Source organism: Eleutherodactylus coqui, chromosome 6 (assembly GCF_035609145.1).
Source record: "Eleutherodactylus coqui strain aEleCoq1 chromosome 6, aEleCoq1.hap1, whole genome shotgun sequence".
Classification (NCBI taxonomy): Eukaryota; Metazoa; Chordata; class Amphibia; order Anura; family Eleutherodactylidae; genus Eleutherodactylus; species Eleutherodactylus coqui.
In genome coordinates this window covers 147,806,769-147,827,838 of record NC_089842.1, presented here as the reverse complement: position 1 = coordinate 147,827,838, position 21,070 = coordinate 147,806,769, and the positions used below count along the sequence as shown (strand labels likewise).

Below are 21,070 nucleotides of genomic sequence, written 5' to 3'. Positions count from 1 at the left end.
AGGATGCAGGGGATGCGGTTGCACCCGGGCCCAGGAGCCTTAGGGGGGCCATAAGGCCTCTCTTCTCCATATAGGGAGCCCAGTACTATGAGTAAAGCATTATAGTTGGGGGCCCCGTTACAAGTTTTGCATCGGGGCACAGGAGCTTCAAGTTATGCCTCTGCTAACACCTATAAAGTTACAACATTATGATGGGCATTAACCTAAAGGGAGCCTATCCTGTTATATATCCTTCCTATCTCTGGGCATCATGTTATAAAACAGGAGGACCTGAGCACATGAATAATATAGAACAATTATGAGGGAAGCATTCAGTGTAACTATCATTGCATTCAAATCTCAGCCTTCTCTATGCTTAGGAGTCTAGTGGGCAGGCCCACTTGGGGATTGCCAGCTATGTGCAATCACTGATAGGACCGCCCACTGGACTCCTAAGCATAGAAAGAGCAGAGATTTAAATGAATAACATACAAGTTGAATCTTTCCCCATAAAAGTATATATTAATCTGCTCAAATCCTCCTGCTCTAAAACATGATGCCTGCAGATCAGAAACCAAGTTCAATGTGTCAGGTTCCCTTTAAAAAAAAAAAAATATATATATATGTATATATATATATATATATATATATATATTGTAAGTTTTCCTATGGAGCTATCTGATTTCTGTATACGCCTCTGGAAGTTTCATATGCCAGTGAGCAGATTCCTGGACTTTTTTTTTCTAAGGAGATCCTATGATATTCTTTATTTAGGTTTTCATTGCACATATTGCGAACTACACTGGTTATTATGTGGACCAAGCAGTCCCTCGTCGGGTGTGGAAGGTATATGACACTCTCTTCTGTCAGGTATGAACTGAATTATTCACACTTTGGATTAGGGGTGCAGTACCAAAAGTACAATTATTCTCATTTTTATTCTAATGAGTTTAAATAGTTTTTCTGTTACTTCCTACAAATCATCACTGTTTCCTCTAAGCTGTGCACTCTGGAAATGATGGAGGAAAAAATTCACCACACTGTGTGGATGAACTGCAAGATACTAAAGGGAACCTGTCACCTCCAACACCACTATATACTAAGTTATGGTGCTGTTCAGGGAGGTGACGGGGAGCCAGAGGAAGTATATTTTTTATACACTCCCAATTTCACGCTGTCATCTGCTGAAGATCGCCAGTGGCATGAAAATCTACCTCTTTTCAGATTGCTGTGTGAACGCTTTCTCATGGCCATCTACTGACATTAGTAGAGATGAGCGAGCACGCTCGATAAGGTCAGTTACTCGAGTGAGCACCACTCTTCTCGAGTAACTGCCTTCTCGTCCGAGCGTGCTTGGGTGAGCGAGGGCAGCAGTGGGGAGCAGGGCTCTCCCCCCCCCCCGAGCACGCTCGGACGAGAAGGCAGTTACTCGAGAAGTAACTGACCTTACCGAGCGTGCTCGCTCATCTCTAATTATTAGTCAAATTGTTCCATTTGGTCACTAGGTGCCCATTTCCAGCTCCTATAATGCAACAGGAAAAAAGAACCCAAAAGCGCAGATGTGGACAAGCCCTTAGATGGCTGTCAGTCAAACTCTTTTTCAGCAGACAGCTATTGCTTCTGCCCCCCCTCCCCGACTACTCTGGCAGTAACTTGTCTTCACTGAGAAAGAAGGGACATCTGCTGTCATGGGAGTCTAAACATCCCCATACACATTACATAGTCAGTTGACTGGTGTCGCCAAAAAAAAACAGGTCGAGCAAACATTTATCTAATGTATATGGACACCTTAAGTCTATGTCTTCTTGTAATGTTCTATTATGTATAAATATCTGGGTTGTAGAAGTCTCACAACTTCAGTCTGCCAGCATGGGCCACACCAGCCGTGCTGAAAACTCTGGAAGAGATCACTGCTTATGATATTGAAGCTCATATGACACTCCATAAACCCAAAGAGAAGGCTCGACTTACTGGAGGTAGGTGCCCTTAAATAAGTTCAATTCTGTAGACCATCACCAATACTTTACTGACACCTAGTGGTTGTTCTGCTCACTAACTGCAGTTATTGAAGTGCCTCTAGCCTCGGCTCATACATCTGCACTCAGGGAGGAAACGTGTGATAAGGGTTCTTTTACACAGGATGACTGAGCCGTCCCAACAATTATCGCTTGAGTGCCTTCACACAGGAGTGACGATCGCTCACTGAATAGAGGGGGAGCGTCCGAAAATCTCTTTCAGCTGATGACCTTCATTCAGAGTAAACAGGCAGCCATTCATATATGAAGCCACATGGGCCAATAGCTGCTTGGTTTTTACATGAGCTAAATGCCAAGTGACTCCGACAAGTGAGTGATTCTCACTCAGTGCCTTGTTGGGACCCATCTTTATACAGGACGACAATTGTCTATAATCGCTCTTTTGAGCAATCACTCAGGTGTCTATTGGCCCAGGTTAAAGTACCCTAATCTATAGCTGACCCCTCAGTTATAGGCTTTTGTTGCATCTGAGTAGCAGTCAAATTATAGTATAGAGCAGTGCTCTCCAACCTGTGGCTGCTGAGCTGTCGTAACATTAAAGGGGTTGTCCCGAGGCAGCAAGTGGGTCTATACACTTCTGTATGGCCATAATAATGCACTTTGTAATATACATTGTGCATTAATTATGAGCCATACAGAAGTTATAAAAAGTTTTATACTTACCTGCTCCGTTGCTAGCGTCCTCGTCTCCATGGTGCCGACTAATTTTTGGCCTCCGATGGCCAAATTAGCCGCGCTTGCGCAGTCCGGGTCTTCAGCAGTCTTCTATGGAGCCGCTCGTGCCAGAGAGCGGCTCCGTGTAGCTCCGCCCCGTCACGTGCCGATTCCAGCCAATCAGGAGGCTGGAATCGGCAGTGGACCGCACAGAAGAGCTGCGGTCCACGAAGACAGAGGATCCCGGCGGCCATCTTCAGCGGTAAGTATTGAAGTCACCGGAGCGCGGGGATTAAGGTAAGCGCTCCGGTAAACTTTCTTTACTTCCCTGCATCGGGGTTGTCTCGCGCCGAACGGGGGGGGGGGGGTTGAAAAAAAAACAACCCGTTTCGGCGCGGGACAACCCCTTTAAGGCTGGGTTCACACAGGGCGGATTTGTTGCGGTTTTGCTGCGTTTTTTCCATTGCGGTCTTGCCGCAGAAGAACTGCTTCTGCGTCAAAACCGCTTCAAAGGTTATTTTTTGTCCTGCGGATTTTCTGCGCAAGCGTTTTTTTCTGCAGCGCTTTTTTACTTTTGCAGCGTATTTTGGTGCGTTTTTTTCTGCGTCCATAGAGGTCTATGGCCAAAAAAGCGCTGCGGAAAAGTCAAAAGAATTGACATGCTGCGTCTTGATAAAACTGCGCCACAGCTGCATTTCGGCACTGCAGAAGTGCGGAAAAAATTTGTCCTGTGAGAACAGCTTTTTGCCCAAACACATTTGCACTGCATTGCACTGCAAGCGCAGCGGTTTTGCCGCAGTGCGGATATGCAACGGCAAACCGCGGCAAAACCGCAGCAAATCCGCCCTGTGTGAACCCAGGCTAAAAGTCCCAGCATTCCCTGACAGCCTGCACAATGTTGTATGCCGGACAGTACCTTTGGGCAGTGCTCACCTGTTACTGCTTACCACTGTTGGCTGTTTCTAGTGACTGCGCTTTACTTCTGTCTCCTCCATAAAGTGCTGATCTCTCTATCCTCTTTACTTTAAACTGCAGCTCTGCTTATTTTTAGTGGCTGCTGTATGTACGGTAATCACAAAATGGTAAGTCAGAGCATGGAGAGCTGATTTTCAGGGGGAAGATTAAGTATAAGCTACATGCAACCATATTACTCAGTAAGGCCTCATTCACACAAGTGTATTTACGCAGCTTTTTAGCTGTTAGAAATTGTCGGCCAAAAATCACTACCATGTAAAGCACGGGATTCCAATGAATTCATTCACACGAGCGATTTTCTGGCACAGGAAAAAAATCTCACCATGGATCCATTTAGCCAGAGGATTCCCCATTCCTGCTCCCCGAGCGTAGCAGGAAAACGGAACCCCTGAGTGCAGATCTGAAAGCAGCCCAACTGCTACATAATAATAATCTTTACTTATATAGCGCCAACATATTCTACAGCGCTTGTATACTGTGGAGAATTACCCTGAGTAAGGAGCAGCCTGGAGATCCATTCTGATGCTAGAAATGAGTAGAAATTAGAGATGAGCGAGTATACTCGCTAAGGGCAATTGCTCGAGCGAGCATTGCCCTTAGCGAGTACCTGCCCGCTCGGGAGCAAAGATTCGGCTGCCGGCGGGGGAGAGCGGGGAGGAACGGAGGGGAGATCTCTCTCTCCCTCTCTCCCCATCGCTGACTGCCGTAACTCACCTGTCACCCACGCCGGCAGCAAACCTTCTCTGCCGAGCGGGGAGATACTCGCTAAGGACAATGCTCGATCGAGTAATTGTCCTTAGCGAGTATACTCGCTCATCTCTAGTAGAAATCCATCCCACTAGGAAGCATCTGGATAGCTCTTAGACCTCCATTCTGATGGCAAATGTCATCCTCTTTACATGAACTGCCATTTATTACTCTTACAAGTTCTCGTCATATTTCCTTATACTCAGGGATTCTTGTGGATGCCATTCTTCGGAATTTCACAGAAGCCATTAAGAAATCTTCACCGCTAAAAATGGTGATGTACTCAGCGGTGAGTGATAGCAGAGCTTACACTATAGATTTGTGCCTAAATAATGCCATATTTCACTACCACACATTGCACCACGTACATAAGGCAGGTGCATTACTATTCAAGAACTGTTACCAGGTTACTGTATAGCAGGAAGCCGCTATTTGATAGATACATGGGAGCATTGGGTTGGGATTCGCTGACCATTAGGATGCATTGGGTCAATTGATTTTGGCAGGCATGAAATTCACTTTCAGCAAATTTTGGAAAATCATAGCAGATCGATTACTTTATTGTGTACTATGAACTTCTGAATCAGTAAATACAATTTATTCATCTCCAACTGCTATATACTACCTGGGAATGCTGAGTAGTCGTATACATTACTTGCTACATACGCTTTATGATTTACTGACTATCCCATGGTCACAGCCCCACAGAAGTCTCAGTATGGCACCAACCGCAACATGATACAACAGGGACAGGGCAACACAACTATCCGATCATCCCACAAACTACATTAAACCTCCGTATGGTTCTGGGGTATGGTATCAAGAACAGGACTTCATTGTCCCCCCATAACATTTCCATGACTGTTGGGCAATATCTTTAATGCTTTTGTTGGCCAACAATGCTGTTCTCCTTGGAATTGGACATATTGTACAGATCCTATTCTTACCACAAAATAGCAAAAGGGCCAACCAGAACATAGCCCCCTCTCCCCAAGGGTCTCATATCACATGGTTAAATGGTGCAGTTGTCATTTATACATACACAACAGAATATGTATTTAGCTGGCCTTTTGTTGCTGTACTTGTTCTATATACTAGAGCAAGTACAGTATGTGCTTGTACACTATAAAAGTAGGTTCCAACTTATAAACTTGTTCTTTACTACTAAACTTGTTCTTCTCCACCACTATCCTGTTACTATCGCACTAAAGTTCCTTGTTTGGAAGGGTGTGGGATGAAGTGTTATCCATATATTCTCAGTCACCTAGATGCAGTGTCCAATTGTTGCTATCTGTAGTGATGTGTTGTCCATTAGAAATGCAGCAATTGCCCACTTCCCCAAGAAGTACATAAACATTCAGTTTGGAAGAGCGTTCATGTTTTTCCGTGGGGACAGTGGAGAAAGCTGCTGCCACCAGCTTATCTTCATAGAGAATAAAAAGATCGGGCATTCTTTCCTCCAACATCAGCCAGGAAAAAGTCAGGAGTCCCCCATACACAGCCGACAGTTGTCTGCCCCACCAAAATTAGAGGGTTGTATGACTTTTATGTAATGTGTGTGAGAGCCTTAAAGACAATGGAAACCTTTGTGCATAAAAAAATCAATACACACATATATTACTACATCCTGCAGGAAAGAATAATGCAGTTATCTGTTTTTGGGGGGGGTTTTTGCATTGAGTTTTCTATCCCAAGCATTTAGAAAGCTTCATACTTGTTTTTCAGGCTTTCCTACATTCAAGTTTCTAGCTTAGGCTTGTGCCCAGCACTAATCAGCTGGTCTCTCAGGAACATACACATGCTCAACTCCCCTCCCTTCTCCTCTTTCAGAAGTTATCTAGCATAACCACACCCACTCAATATTACATGGCTATCTCTCTATCTTTTCATTAAGTAGCTGCTGTTCTATTCTCCCTCACTATTGATAAGAGCAGAAAATTTACTCACAGTTAATTACAATCATCTGTAATAGTAGCTTTCTCTGCTCTCTCTCCTCCTGGTCTTCTCCACTATTTCCTGGCACTGTCATTCAGCCCTCTGTAATAGCTCAGTAGAAAGGCAATTAATGCACGTTAACATGGGAGCAGGGTAAAGGGGGAACTGCCAGTTTACTCTGACTGACAGAATTTGCTAAGATTTCAGTCCTCCAGTCTGCAATTTCTTGGAAAACAAGACAAGCATAGACATCAAACAATCAGAGATGTTTAATGAGAACCAATTACAAAAAGCCTTTATTTCCAAAAACACATTGATTTAAAAAAAAAAAGAGTGCAAAAGTGTCCAGAGCCTCCGCGAAATTGCATTAACTCCTGAAAAAAACCGTGGGGTCAAAATACTCATGACACCCGATTGAATACATTAGGGGTGTAGTTATTAAAATAGGGTCATTTGTGGAGGTATCTATCATTCTGACACCTATGAGCCTTTGCAATCTTGGCTTGTTGTAGGAAAACACAGTGTTCCTCAAAATGTTGATAAGTAATGTTGAATTTGTACATCTCCTTTTTCACAAGTTGTCTAGCATAACCACGCCCACTCAATACAACACGGCAAGAGTTTTTCAAATGTGCGCCCAGAATAAAGTAAACAGATGGAAATATATATCTTATCAAAATTGTGTACAGTATGTTTGCACATATTTGAGATATTACAGTTGAAAATGTGAAAAATTTGTATTTTTTCAAAATTTTCCCAGTTTTGGCACTCTAAATAAATGTACACAAATTCTCTTGGTCACATTTTACCACCTAAATAAAGTACAATATGTGGCGAAAAAACACTCTCAGAATCACTTGGATATGTAAAGCCTTTACGGAGTTATGCTACGTTGAACGACGCATGTCAGATTTCCAAAATTTGGCTCCAACACTAAGGTGCAAACAGGCTTCGTCACCAAGGGGTTAAGTCTTGAGGCAGTTTTGATATGTGCCCAAATGTGCTAAACCCCTTTGTAAAAAAAATAAATAAAATGTTTTCCTAGTTTGTTAATTTTTGGAGTATTGATACAAGGATCCTTATTTTAAAGCATGACAGCACCATCCTGGCGTTACAAGGAGCACTGGGCGTCTATAGTGGAATACACCCACCATATGCATCATGTCACATATTTGAATTTTACAAGGAAAGTGATGGGTGAGTTACAAAATATTTTTGTCTCGTTTCTTGGTTAAGAGTAACGTCAAGGAAAATAAGTTCAATTTGTACATTTCAATTAGGCTAACATCTGCAGCATGGTGATCTGGGTGAAAAAATAACTTAAAGGGGTTCTGTCATTAGAAAAAAAATAATTCTATACTTACCTATTCCTCCCCCGTTAGTCTTCTTACCGCATCTCTACCTCGCCGATCTTCTTCTGTCTCCTGCAGTCTCCCTAGGTCACCTCACCTCCAGCCAGATCCTCTTCTTCCGGTGACGAAGCATACATTGCCAGCATTCTCCTTCCTGCAGGGCAATGTACCCGGTCACTAGTGATGTAGCATTCACAGCCTAGCAGGGAGTGCTGAGCTATTGCCGAGACTGCGAATGTGTGCTGTCTCTCTGCTATAATATATGAACACTCGCGGTGAGACCATGCATGCAGTCTCGACAATAGCTCAGCATTCTTTGCTAGGCAGTGAACGTTACATCACTAGTGACTGGGTATACTGACCTGCCGGAAAGAGACTGCTGAGAATGACGCTCCATAACAAGAAGAAGATCCGTCCGGCTTGCAGTGAAGTGACCCGGGGGACTACAGAAGATTGGGGCAGAGAAGATCCAGTAAGAAGACTGACGGGGGAGGAATAGTAAGTATTGATTTTTTTTTTCATGACAAAACCCCTTTAAGGGCCTGTTACTAAGTAAAAGGTTCCAGTCATTGTCTAGCGTAAACTTGTACAGTGACAGCATGAAGATCAAAAAGTCATTAGTTCTCAATCTAATTTTTTGCAAAGACCTAAGCATGATCATTTATTCCCTTCTCAATCTAATTTTTTGCAAAGACCTAAGCATGATCATTTATTCCCTTGTGTAACAGACATGTGTTTACAGCAGAAGAGACAGGGGTAAAGGAGGAAAAACAAACTATAGCGATCAAAATGACATAAAAACATACACTTATTGTTATATTTAAATACATGTCTTTCAAATGGTAACAACTCAGTAGACCATTAATAAATGTCCAGTTTATGGTTTGGATATATGGCTGAATAAATGGGAACCTCAATGATACAGGTACTTCAAACCCATGTAACAAAAAAACCCCAAAACATTGATTAAGATCTCGTATTTACTAGTCTTGTCACATATACAATGTAAACCAGCAAATTGTACATGCATATATGCAACACCATGTTACAGTACAAAGATAAGGTGCACAGTGATGTCACTGTACAGGGTTAAAGCTGACTCTGATGTCACAGTACAGGAATGATGCAGACAATAATTTACAGTAATACTAAAATATCATAATACAGAAACATGATGTTCAAGAGGATAATGCACAAAGTGATATTATACACAGTCATGTCAAAGGACAGACGATGTCACAGCACTGGGATATTGCAAACAGTACAAGAGCAAGCTACACAATGTAACCATAAAGGGAAACTGCCACCTACCTAAAGCACTACTAGTAATTATTAGTACCAGTGTTTCTGGAGGCGCAATGCACTACACAGCTCTGCTACATACACGTCACACACAGCTCTGCTACATGCACATCACACACACACAGCTCTGCTACATTGCTTTCACATATGAGCTGCACGTGATTTATGAACTTTCGCTGGTGGCTAAGTCGAAATTGTGGCTTGTCGATGTAATATGTAAACTGCATTAGCTTCAGGGCGGCATTGAACCCTCTGTGGTGACATGTTTGCACGACAGCGACGTTTAGTTTCAACACTGGACAACGATTCATGATTAGATGAAGGCTGGACTGGTGTTGGCGGCAATAGCACTTGTGATGACATGACATCACATTCTGTGAGCACACGGCTGCTGGCAGGCTGTGTGTTTTATATATACTTTATAAGGACCTGCAATGACATTATAGGGGGGGAAATCAAACACCATGTCACTGATCACATGATGGTGACATCATTACAGGTCCTGTGAGCACACGGCTGCCGGCAGCATATATCTATATTCCACAACACTTCTGCTCGATTCACAACCTGATTGGTTGTTTTCTGCTCAATTCACAACCTGATTGGTTGTTTGGGTTGGCTGATTCACAGTGATTGGTTGTATGGGTTGGCTGATTCACAGTGATTGGTTGTTTGGGTTGAATCGAGCACAAGTGTTGTGGAATATAAATATATGCGCGCTGGCAGGCTGTATGTTTTATATATGCTTTAGAAGGACCTGCTATGACGTCAAGGGCCAAAGCTCAGAAAACATGTACCTGTGTGATGACGTCACTGCCATGTGATCGGGGCGAAGCTGAGTGCCAGTGGCTGATCACATGATGGTGACATCATCAAAGGTTCTGTGAGCACATGGCTGCTGTAATGCTCTGCATGTTTCATGCTGTAGGAACTGCGATGACATCACCATTATGTGATCAGGGGCGGAGCATGAGAAGCACCCACACACATACATACCAACAGACAAATGGTCGTTAGTAGTTTGATGATGAACTAACTTATGGTGCTATTAGGGCAGGTGACAGGGAGCTGGGTGCTGTATTTTTCATACTCACCCTCTTCCTGGTTCCCTCTGTGCTCACCGCTGAAGTCCGTGCACCAGCCAAAAATCTTAGTGTTTTCAGAGTCCCATGCAAGCACTCTCCCACCGAGAGTGCTTGTATGGACAGACTTCGGTGGCGAGCACAGTGTGAACCAGGAGAGTATTTTAAAATAAGTTAGTCTATAGTGCTTTAGGCAGGTGACAGGTTCCCTTTAGCAGTCTAAAATAGAAAGTAGTTCAATAAAGACTTGGGGTAATTTGGGTATCCAGTTTAAGCAATGAAAAATGTACCCCTCGTCTTTATTTTCAGGTCGGCTTCAGCTTAGTTATTTCAACTTTTGTTGCATTACTGAAAAGGTGCAGTTATAGAACATAAACCACTTTAGATCTCATGATAGTCTGAGTGCCTAAACACAGAATTGTGTCTATGTCGCATATGTGATCTCTGCTTAGTATGTACACTGGGATAAGCTCCTGACATAGAGGTCACAGAGGCCAGAACAGTCCTTTTGTTTGGTGTATTAAAAAAATAAATAAATGGAACAGTATAGTAGCCGATGATATTCCATACCACGTGAGCCTATGGGTAACGAATGCCTGGGTAACGAATGCCACTTTAAGGCACCCATAACAGACCTCTCTGTTGGATGTTCTTCAGGAAATTTTCTGCTGTACACTAGAGGCCATTAACGTAATAATATGTTTGAAATCGTACCTACCCAATTGTATCTACTCTTGAGTCTCTGGAGGCCACCAGTATTAGACTTAAGATGTCATCTACCTATCTTGTTTTCATTATAGGGAACCCATAAGACCTCCTTGGAGGAAACCATTTTGGGAAACATTTAGCTATAAAATTGTCATTTAATACCTACCGGTAGTTACATAAGTGGTTCTGTTACAGACTTGCCATATTTTATTACAGTGACAAAAAACCCTGTATACTTATGGCTGACTGATAAAGGTGGTTGAGTTGACTATATCCACTGTGCTGTGTATCATGTAAAATGGAACCCGTTTTCTCCTAGCACTTACAGTGTTGGAATGTATTTTCGGAATGAGTCAAATAAGGAACCGTACGAGTTAGTGGTGCCAGGCTGTACATCTCCTTGCCCATTAAGGCTCTTCTCTCAGCTTATGGCACCAGTCATATCCCAAGATTGGTGGAAGGAATGCCAAATTGTGGAGCAACAACAAAAATCAGGTAATATGAAAATGAACTACCCATTATAATAACTGTCATCATAAAGTGACACTCCTGTTTCAGAACAAAATTCTGTCCTGGGCCCAGGGGGGTGGGTTGGGTTAAGTATATTACCTGTTTTTCGCTCCCATTCCTCTGATCTGCCAACACCAGGCCCGTTCCAAGATGGCCACTACAATTTTGTAACTACTTAATGCACACTGTTCTGATTAGCCAGCATCAATCATGTGATCAGTCCTGCCCAATCAGAGAGCAGGTATAGTACAGTGGTAGTTTATCACACACAGTAGGGATTAGGTAGCCCAAAAGGTCAGCAGAGAACTACAGGTAATGTACCGTCTCTTCTGGTACAATTTTGTCCCCTAAACTGAAGCGTTGCTTTCAGGTTCCACTCATCCAGTAACTCCAAACACAGGAAGCATCCCATGATTTTTCTGAAACCGTACAAAAGAATTGACAGGCAGTTGCCATTTCTCATCACACGGTCTACTGCCAAGAGGAATGGTAATACCCAGTTGTCCACTTATTTATAGATTTGCAGGTGGAATAACAGCAGAATGGAATAGCACAGGTTCTTAGAAAAGATGCTCCAGAATTATTTCATGGAGAATACAGCTAGGCTAAAAGTAGACCGATGTCGGCTGTCCCATGAAAACGATTGTGCAGAGTGAAATCCAGCCCAGAATTCTTACCTTTGTTTTTAATATAAATACTAGAGATGAGCGAACGTGCTCGTTTAGAGCAATTACTCGATCGAGCATCGCTTTTTTTCGAGTAACTACCTAATCGGGTGAAAAGATTCGGGAGGCGCCAGGGGTTGCAGTGGGGAGTAGGAGAGAGGGCTCTTCCCCCCCCCCCCCCAATCTTTTCACCCGAGTAGGCAGTTACTTGAAAAAAAGCAATGCTCAATCGAGTAATTGTCCTAAACGAGCACGTTCAATCATCTCTAATAAATACAAAAACGTTTATCTCAGCTATTCCTGCACTTTAACACCTACGGAGATGTTGTATAGGTGCCCATGATCTTTAGCACCTAGAGTACTTCAACTGTCCCCTGGGTAAGAGGCTGCTCACGTGTACATTTAACCATTTAACATCTGCATTAACACATGAAACCGTATTCCATTTTAAGCATCACTGTTTTCTTTTTAAAAACGTATGCAATAAATGGATAGGCATGGGTTTGTGCATCTATCTCATAAAAACTTTCAAAGTTTTGTAGTTTAACATTTTGCTTTAACCCCTTAGTGACCAAGTCTTGCTTTTTTCCCCCATTTTCATTTTCCACCCTTTAAAAAAAATAAATAAATAAAAAATCATAACTCCTTTATTTATCTATCGACATCGCTATATGAGGGCTTTTTTTTTGCGGGACGAGTTGTGTTTTTTAATGGTACTATTTATTGTACCATATAATGTACTGAAAAACTTTTAAAAAATTTTAAGTGGAGAAAAAAGGTAACCAAAACATTGTCATCTTTTTTGTGCGTCTTGTTTCTAGGGTGCACATGATAAATTTATTTAATGGGTCAGCAAGATTACCACGGTACCAAACTTATTTTTTTTTTTAGATGTAATTTTTTTAAAATTACTTTGTCTTCATCTTCTGCACACAAGAACTTTAAATTTTCCGTTGATGTATTTGTGTGCACTTATTTTGTGCGGTACGTCCTGTAGTTTCTGCTGGTACCATTTTTAAATACAAGTTTATCACTTTTTATTAGATTTATCTTGGAAACAGGGTAACCAAAAAAAGCCCCTTGGCGTTTAGTTTTTTTTTTTTAGAACAACGTTCACCGTGCATGGTTAGTAATGCATTACTTTGATAGATCTGACTTTTATGGACGTAGCAACACCAAATGTGTTTGTATTATTTATTTATTTTTTTTAAATAAAAAAAAGTTACTTTTACGTTTTAGTCCAAGGAAAACACAACTAGCGATGCTTTGATCGCTCCTGCAGTATGATGTAATGCCATAACATTACATCATACTGCAATCTGCCAGGCAGTCTTTCAAGCCTCCCCACAGGGATGGCTTGATAGGCAGTCTTCCCTGACAGCCCTGGGTCCTTTCAGGACCCTGGCTGCAATGACACCCAGACAGTTTCCCCGATCTCATCATGGGAACTGTATGGGACCCCTGAACATTGTTCAAGGGAGATAAATGCTACTGCCACATTTGACAGCAACATTTAAAGCGTTAAAACCCCCGATCGGTCACACGGCTTGTCAAGGCTGTCGCCCGCAGGCGTCAGCTATAAGAAACAGCTGATAGCAGCGCAATTTCCCTCCATACACGTCGTGCAACAGCAGGATATAAAAACACGATAGGGTGGTCACTAAAGGGTTACTAGGGAATTTCCAAGACTTGCACTGTCCAGGCCTGCAGCTCCACTTTCCACTGCCCATTATGGGAAGTTGGGTGCTTGGCATGAGGCTGTGACTCACTTTTGTGAGCTGTATTTTAATTTTTTCCTGCTTATAAGTTTTTGAACCACATTTGATCCACTCTAGGCTCTGAATACAGGAAGATAAATATATCTTTAATAGAACCATATACAATTCAGATACTTAAATCTTCACATGAATGACCCCTAAATGATGAACAGTAGACTAGCAGAAGGCTGACGACAGTGATCCTCACCCAGTGTCGAACAAGTAATCTGGGCTCACAGGCACAAGACCTCAGCTAGGCATTTGAGTGGCGCAACAGTCAAGCAACTGCCACGCTGATCCATTTAAAAAGTCTATGGAAGCAAACAGCCAAGCACTGCACTCAAGCCAATGGCAGAGATTTTTGGTAGACCAGCAAAACATGCGCAACTATTGCAAACTCATAGCCAAGGTCTTGCAATTGGTGAGGCCACAGATTCTATCCTGGCAATTGGTGGGGACCCCAGCCAGAATATGGAACCAGACCTTACTAATTTGGCATTTACAACCAACAGTGGATAGGTAGAGGGAGGAGGGGGGGTTTAGATGCTTTTGTCTAGCATGCAACTTATTCTACTTTTCTTTGCAGATGGAGCCATTTTAGCATTGTCCATTATAGTGGGAATCCTTTCCATTTCACTTGCTGCCAGTCTGTTTTGGATTTTGAAACCACGTCCAGCGCAATCCTATCCGATGTTTCCATAACATGTACAAATGCATTCATATTCCAGGCTGTATGAAGCCAGCCCGTCTTCACTGCTCAGTTTTCCCTCTTGAATGTTTGGCTCGTCATTTTCTGACTCATTCTTTATAGTGGTGACCATCCTATACATCACTATGGACAATAGGTGTAAACTGGATCATTTTGAACAAAGGATGTTGGTTGCAAATTGTAGAGTGATGTATGCCTCACAGCACATTTAATACCCATAATAGGGGGATTATAAAAAAAAAAAGCTTAAGCCACCACTGCTAGTTGTATACAGCCATTCACCACATGAATGATATGAACTGGCTGTTTGATAGTCCTGTGGGAAGGCATTCTCTCTACATTCGAGACCTGTATCACATGCAGCTTGAATACACTCCTGTGGATGAAGTAGAGCATTTTTAACAGAGCTCCCCCCCCCCCCCCCCCCTTTAATATTCAACTCTCATAGTATCAGGAAAGACTGCAGCAGAGATGTTAACGCAATGTTACATTCTAGGGGAACAAGCAGTCAGTTGTATAGCATGACATCACCAAGAAATAGTGTTTGTTCTGGGCACCTGCATATTCATATATAATCTAGGTATGAGCCATGTTTAGCACAGCAAAGGGGAAGCCTTTATCAAAAGCTTAGAATTATGCTTCCATATTGTAAAGATGCAGGGGTCTTGTAATTTTCAAGTGCAAGATGAGTGCATTGTATCCACTGACAGCAAAAGGCTACCTGCAGTGTATACCTACTGGCTACAGTGCATGGCTCATGAGCTTTCTGCAGAACTACCCAACTGCTCAGAAACAGCATAAAGAGGTCCTAAAAGTACAAGCTTGTAAACATTTTACATCAGTGCCATAAAGAATGACTTCAGCCCAAGGAACATCCACATGCAAAAGGTTTTTATTAAACTAGACATTCAAGTTTACTGCCGTCAAGTTTGTCCTCTTCAAGGAATATCAACCTACAACAGAGAAAAAAGGAGGAAAGTCAGAATTTAAGCCTGATCAGTTAATGTTCACAATGAATAATTGGAAAACAACTACTAAAAAGGGAAACTTCACATAAATTGAAGTTATCTTAGCAGGGGTATGCCGCTACTACATATGGGCAGTCCAAATTACACTGCTTCAAGACTGTAGCCTGTACAGCAGAAAGCTGCTAAACAGCCAGTCTATTGCATGTAGTTATTACTGGTCACTTCTTGTCAGCACCATGAACTAAGTTAAAGTGCTTCTAGGATAGTTCCTGCCAAGTCTGGGGGTGTAATTGTTATACTTACCAGGCTCCCTGTTCCTACCCAGTTCTCCATTTATTAGTATTCCTCCCCAATTTGTGTACACTCCACTATTCTCTATGACTGACAAGATACCAATAGACAGCACCGACTTCCCAAGTATAAACAATTACACCCCCAGACACAGCAAGACCTTTCCTATGAGCAGCACAACTTAGTGTTCAGATGACAGGTTCCCTTTAAGAGCCACCCATTTCATTCTTTTGCAGCTGCAGCTTTTACCATTAGTGTCAAGTGTCCCTCAGACCCACTGCATGTCAAGTCAGTGGGGCACTGTTTTCCTTCACAGGTTTCAGAGCCCAGTGCTGCCATCATCAGGACAGGTAACAATACAAGATACAAAAGGCTTATATACCTGACATGTAGACTTTATAGGTTCACCAGAACATCCAACTTCATTACATCAGTCACCTGGAAAAAAATAATTACATTACACTAAACATTCAGTTGTATCAGAACTTTGCTTATACTTCTAGTATGTCAATTAGATGTACCACAAAAGTGATGTTACTGCACTGATACCACAGTGACAATGGTGGTTGTATGGAGACCACCGATTTACATCTACTATATCCCCATACTGTCCCAATATCAGCTGTCCCTCAGACCCACTGCATGTCAAGTCACAGTAGGGCACAGTTTTCCTTCACAGGTTTCAGAGCCCAGTGCTGCCATCATCAGGACAGGTGACAATACAAGTTCAGATAAGATGGCTTATATACCTGTCACATGCTTCATATGTTCACCCAAACATCCAACTTCATTACATCAGTCACCTGGAAAAAAAAAATAATTACATTACAATTGTGCATAATACACTAAACATTCAGTTGTATCACCTTTGCTTATGCTTCTAGTATGTCAATTAGATGTACCACAAAAGTGATGTTACTGCACTGATCCCAGTGACAATATGCCAAGTTATTGCCATTTAAACAGGAGTGTCAAGATACTTGAAGTCCACACATCCTAATAAGGACTTCATTATGTTCCCCGCTTTGGACTGAGCAGACATTGCCTGCCCATGTGGAAGCATAAGGCCTGATGAAACTGGCAATAGTTGATTGTCAGATCTGCAGCAGCCATGCCAGCAGTGATCAGTCAAGCAGTACAGTGGTTGTATGGAGGAGACCACTGCTTTACATCTACTATATCCCCATACTGTCCCAATATCAGCTGTCCCTCAGACCCACTGCATGTCAAGTCACAGTGGGGCACAGTTTTCCTTCACAGGTTTCAGAGCCCAGTGCTGCCATCATCAGGACAGGTGACAATACAAGTTCAGATAAGATGGCTTATATACCTGGCATATACTTCACATGTTCACCCGAACATCCAACTTCATTACATCAGTCACCTGGAAAAAAGAACAAATACATTTTATTAGAAACCTTCACAAAACTGAAAAACATTCCATTGCGTCAGAATTTTGCATGTTTCTAGTACATCACTTAGATGTGCCATAAGCAATTTGTTACTGTACCAACATTGGTTGTCCCTCAGACCCACTGCATGTCAAGTCACAGTAGGGCACAGTTTTCATACATGGGATTCAGAGCCCAGTGCTGCCATCATTGGGACAGATCATACCGAGACCAGACGAACTATATACCTGATATGCAGACCTTGTATGTGCATCACCTTCCAGGCCAATTACCTGTCAACTGGAAAGAGAACTAGAATTACTACAAGACAGCCAGCAGTATTTGGGTGACATGTGCAAAGCAGAGTCATTTAGCAGGAATTAAAGTGTATAAAAGCCACAGTCTGATTGGCCCGCTGCAAAACTATAGATCTAGGCATTTCTGTGACGTCCTGCTGCAAGTTGTTCTGCTGGAGCCCAACAGGTTTGGAAACCGGTCCTGCCAGACATACAAGCTCAGACGGCACAATACAGAAGAGCTAGGACAAGGCTTGAGAATTGTTTTGGGGACTTGCACTGCAGTTCTGCTGTCCGAGACCCTCTGCAAGTCAGGACAGATGGGCACAGTTCTTTTTTAGATGATTTCAGGGCCCAGTGCTTACATCTTAGGGACTACCATGTACCTATACAATAAAATATTAGCTGCTGACATTGCAAATCCTCCAACTTATCAAGCTATGCACACAAACTGGGGCAGCTGGCAAAGCCATGATCAGCAGAGTAAAGGTCCCATTACACAGGACGACTGTTGGACAAACGATGCCCGACACTCATCCCCGTGCTCCCATGTTGTTGCACGAGAGCTAGCAGAGCTGTCTCACTCATGGAGTGACCAGCACAGATTTCTCCTCTCGCTCCCCTGCACCTCTCCATTCACATAACAGCAGCCATTCAGTACTGAACGTCTGCTGTGTAATCTCAATGGAGTGGGGGAGCAAGAGGAGAGAAATCTTCTGCACTGCCCCCACCCCCCTGCTGGTCACTCCGCGAGCAAGACAGCCCTGCTAGCTCCCATGGAGCACAGAGACGAGTGTTGGGCATAGTTTGCCTGACAGTTGTCCCGTGTAAAAGGACGTTAAAGGGGTTGTCCCGCGGCAGCAAGTGGGGTTATACACTTCTGTATGGCCATATTAATGCATTTTGTAATATACATTGTGCATTAAATATGAGCTATACAGAAGTTATACACTTACCCCACCGGTGCTGGCGTCCCCGTCTCCATGGCGCCGACTAACGCTGTCTTCTCCTCCCATTAGATGCGCTTGCGCGGTCTTCTGTTCTGTTGAATGGGGCCGGTCCGGCGTGCTCGCGCCGCACGTCTTCTGCGCATGCGCAGACCAGCTCTCCGGCACGAGCATGTCGGAGCGGCCCCATTCAACACAGCAGAAAACCGCACAGCGCAAGTGCGTCTAATGGAAGGAGAAGAAGGCTTCAGTCGACGCCAGCAACGGAGCAGGTAAGTGTATAACTTCTGTATGGCTCATATTTAATGCACGATGTATATTACAAAGTGCATTAATATGGCCATACAGAAGTGTATAACCCTACTTGCTGCTGCGAGACAACCCCTTTAAGTCTATAGGGCAGAGAAGCCACACTGATTGAAAGTATTCCAGGCATTAGCTATTAATGACCTATTCTGAGGATAAGTAATCAATAGTTGATAGTCAGGAATCTGCCACTCTGGATCCCCACCATGCATGCAGTCATTGCAGCAGGGCTGGACAGAAGTGTAACAGCCTCACTCCACTGAAATCATGGGGGAGATGTCTTCCATTACACTTGCAGCTTCTTGTTGTATTCTATTCCACTGCTGGCTCTTACTGCATTGCTTCCACAGAGTTTAATGGCAGTGAAGCAGTCTGTTACATGCCCAGCCCCACCCCCGACATGGCCGGACAGTGTGTGTGTGTGTGGGGGGGGGGGGGGGGGGGGGGGGGGGGGTCCAGAGCTGCAGGATAGGGCACAAGAAAAAAAAAAAAAACCACTACATTTTGATGTGACAAGTTCCCTTTTTGAATAGAGTGACTTTTCCCCTTTATAGTCCTCTACACAAACCCTACCCCGAGGCAGGAGCACACAGTTAGCCGTCAGGGGCTGCAGCCGGGGGGCCACGCATCACACGTGCACAGTGCAGATACAAAGTAGCAATGAGCGGCGTGCGGACCGCAAGTGTCAAGCAGCATTCCTCACCTGCACTCCGCGCATGCCTTCTCCTCAGCTCGTCCTCCCTTTCCCGAGCTCCATAGTCTCACAGCGCGGCGCACACGCCGGCCCGGCAGCACACAGCGAGCACATCACTGCACGGCTACATACAAAAAGGAACGTATGCTCCACCTACAGGCTTTTATATAGAGCGCCAGGCCACCCGGGGCTGCCCGAAGCACTGCCTGCAGCAAATGTTCTGCACAGATGAGGCACTACGTTTCTGATAACAGTTAGTGGCAAACAGGACATTTACACAAGGATGATAGAAAGCAGATAAAATAGGTAATTTAGGTTTGTTTTCTGACAGGCACTTTCCATAGACAATTATTGTACCAGGAAGTGAAATTAAGAAGGCTGTATACGAAGGCTAGAATGGATAGGCTCCTTTGAGGTCTGATGATGCAAAGGTCACATGGTTCTCGAAGTCACATGACTGGACTAGAAGGGGAGGGGCTAGTTCTAGTGCGAGAAACAGGGAGTCTCATATCGGCTCCGTGGGCTTGAAGTGCGGTGTGTGGGTGGAGTACGGAGTGTTGGGGGGTGGGGGTCGGGTCATATATCTATATTCCACAACACTTCTGCTCGATTCACAACCTGATTGGTTGGGGGTCTTGCAGCTGTCACGTGGTTACTGCACCCTCATCTACATACATTAGTTGTGATTTTGTCACTAAAAAAAGTCATAAAAGCCCTGTTTGTAGCTCGCGTGGATAGAAGAAATGTGACTCCAGGTGTTTTTTTATGGTCGCCTATGTTTACTTTAAATTTTCATGTTACCCAAATTTTTTATGCACCCCACATTTGTTAAAGGGATTGTCCAGAACTTAGTTTTTTTTAAAAATAGGTGACCTATCCACAGGATAAGCTATCAATAGATGATCGAGGGGGTCCGCCGCTGCCGATCAACTGATTTCCCAACGCCGCTATCACTGTGGTCATCTCTGGAAACAGATAGTGCTGACAACATTGCAGGGGCTCGATGTGGTACTACAGGCGCAATGGGAGCTATGCCTGCAATACCAACCCTGGCCACTGTATTACAGACAACGCAGTGATCACGTAAAAGTTAAAAAAATGTCAAAGTTTCACCTCCCCAACTGATCGAATTCGTGAGGGGTGGTGAAATTACTTACCTGAGGCCTCCGGCGAAGTCTCACGTTGGGATCTTTATCCCCGGACCTTTCCCCGGCTTCTGTGCATGTGCCCATTGGCAAAATGGCAGATGCAAGCGCAAAAGCTGGGAAAGGCTTCGGAAATTCAAAATCTTCTTGCTCCTGGCTACTAAAGGTAGCTGAGAGCCTGGAGCAGTGACTGAGGGCCACGGTGAGTGGTCCCTGGTCACATGATCGCCGTTATCCAATGGATTATGGCGATCATGTAAAAGTTAAAAAAAAAGTGGAAGTTTAATCTCTGCTCACCGATGCAATCGGTGATGGGAGATAAAACTTCTTACCGGAGGCCTCTGCATTTGAACCCCAACACGGTCATCCTCCACCGACCTTCCCCGGCTTCTGCACATGCGCCCGCCTGCAAAATGATGGACACGTTCAGATGCTGGTGAAATTTAAAATCTCCTTGCTCCTGGCTACCAAAGGTAGCCGAGAGCCTGAAGCAGTGACCGGTGGTCCCGTTGAGCGGTCCCCAGTCACGTGATCGCCATTATCAAATGGAATAAAAAGGCCGCGATCTACCTTAGGCCGGTCTCACATGACTGGATAGGAACTGCGGATTCCGCATGCGTC

At 43.7% G+C, this 21,070-nt stretch overlaps 1 protein-coding gene, 1 long non-coding RNA gene and 4 other non-coding genes across 6 annotated transcripts in view; 1 reads left to right on the top strand and 5 right to left on the bottom strand.

Moving 5' to 3' along the window:
* Positions 1-14,819, top strand: part of LOC136571775 (testicular acid phosphatase homolog) — a 41,251-nt gene extending 26,432 nt beyond the window's left edge. Inside the window, exons 6-11 of the mRNA XM_066572404.1 lie at positions 754-849; positions 1,823-1,955; positions 4,598-4,680; positions 7,417-7,523; positions 11,090-11,265; positions 14,289-14,819. Coding sequence (XP_066428501.1) covers positions 754-849; positions 1,823-1,955; positions 4,598-4,680; positions 7,417-7,523; positions 11,090-11,265; positions 14,289-14,404 — 711 coding nt within the window. The 3' untranslated portion in view covers positions 14,405-14,819. The remainder of the gene's footprint in view (positions 1-753; positions 850-1,822; positions 1,956-4,597; positions 4,681-7,416; positions 7,524-11,089; positions 11,266-14,288) is intronic.
* Positions 14,820-15,287: 468 nt separating this feature from the next.
* On the bottom strand, positions 15,288-19,460 carry LOC136632768 (uncharacterized). The gene is made up of 6 exons (XR_010793196.1): positions 19,314-19,460; positions 17,310-17,361; positions 17,001-17,054; positions 16,420-16,473; positions 16,053-16,108; positions 15,288-15,364 (listed from the first exon to the last, which is right to left on the bottom strand). It is a non-coding gene; the product is annotated as an uncharacterized lncRNA (long non-coding RNA).
* LOC136572127 (small nucleolar RNA SNORD88) lies at positions 15,932-16,020 on the bottom strand. Its single transcript, XR_010785782.1, has one exon. It is a non-coding gene; the product is annotated as a small nucleolar RNA SNORD88 (small nucleolar RNA).
* LOC136572125 (small nucleolar RNA SNORD88) lies at positions 16,293-16,383 on the bottom strand. The gene has a single exon (XR_010785780.1). It is a non-coding gene; the product is annotated as a small nucleolar RNA SNORD88 (small nucleolar RNA).
* Positions 16,874-16,964, bottom strand: LOC136572123 (small nucleolar RNA SNORD88). The gene has a single exon (XR_010785778.1). It is a non-coding gene; the product is annotated as a small nucleolar RNA SNORD88 (small nucleolar RNA).
* Positions 17,190-17,280, bottom strand: LOC136572126 (small nucleolar RNA SNORD88). Its single transcript, XR_010785781.1, has one exon. It is a non-coding gene; the product is annotated as a small nucleolar RNA SNORD88 (small nucleolar RNA).
* Positions 19,461-21,070: the final 1,610 nt, after the last annotated feature.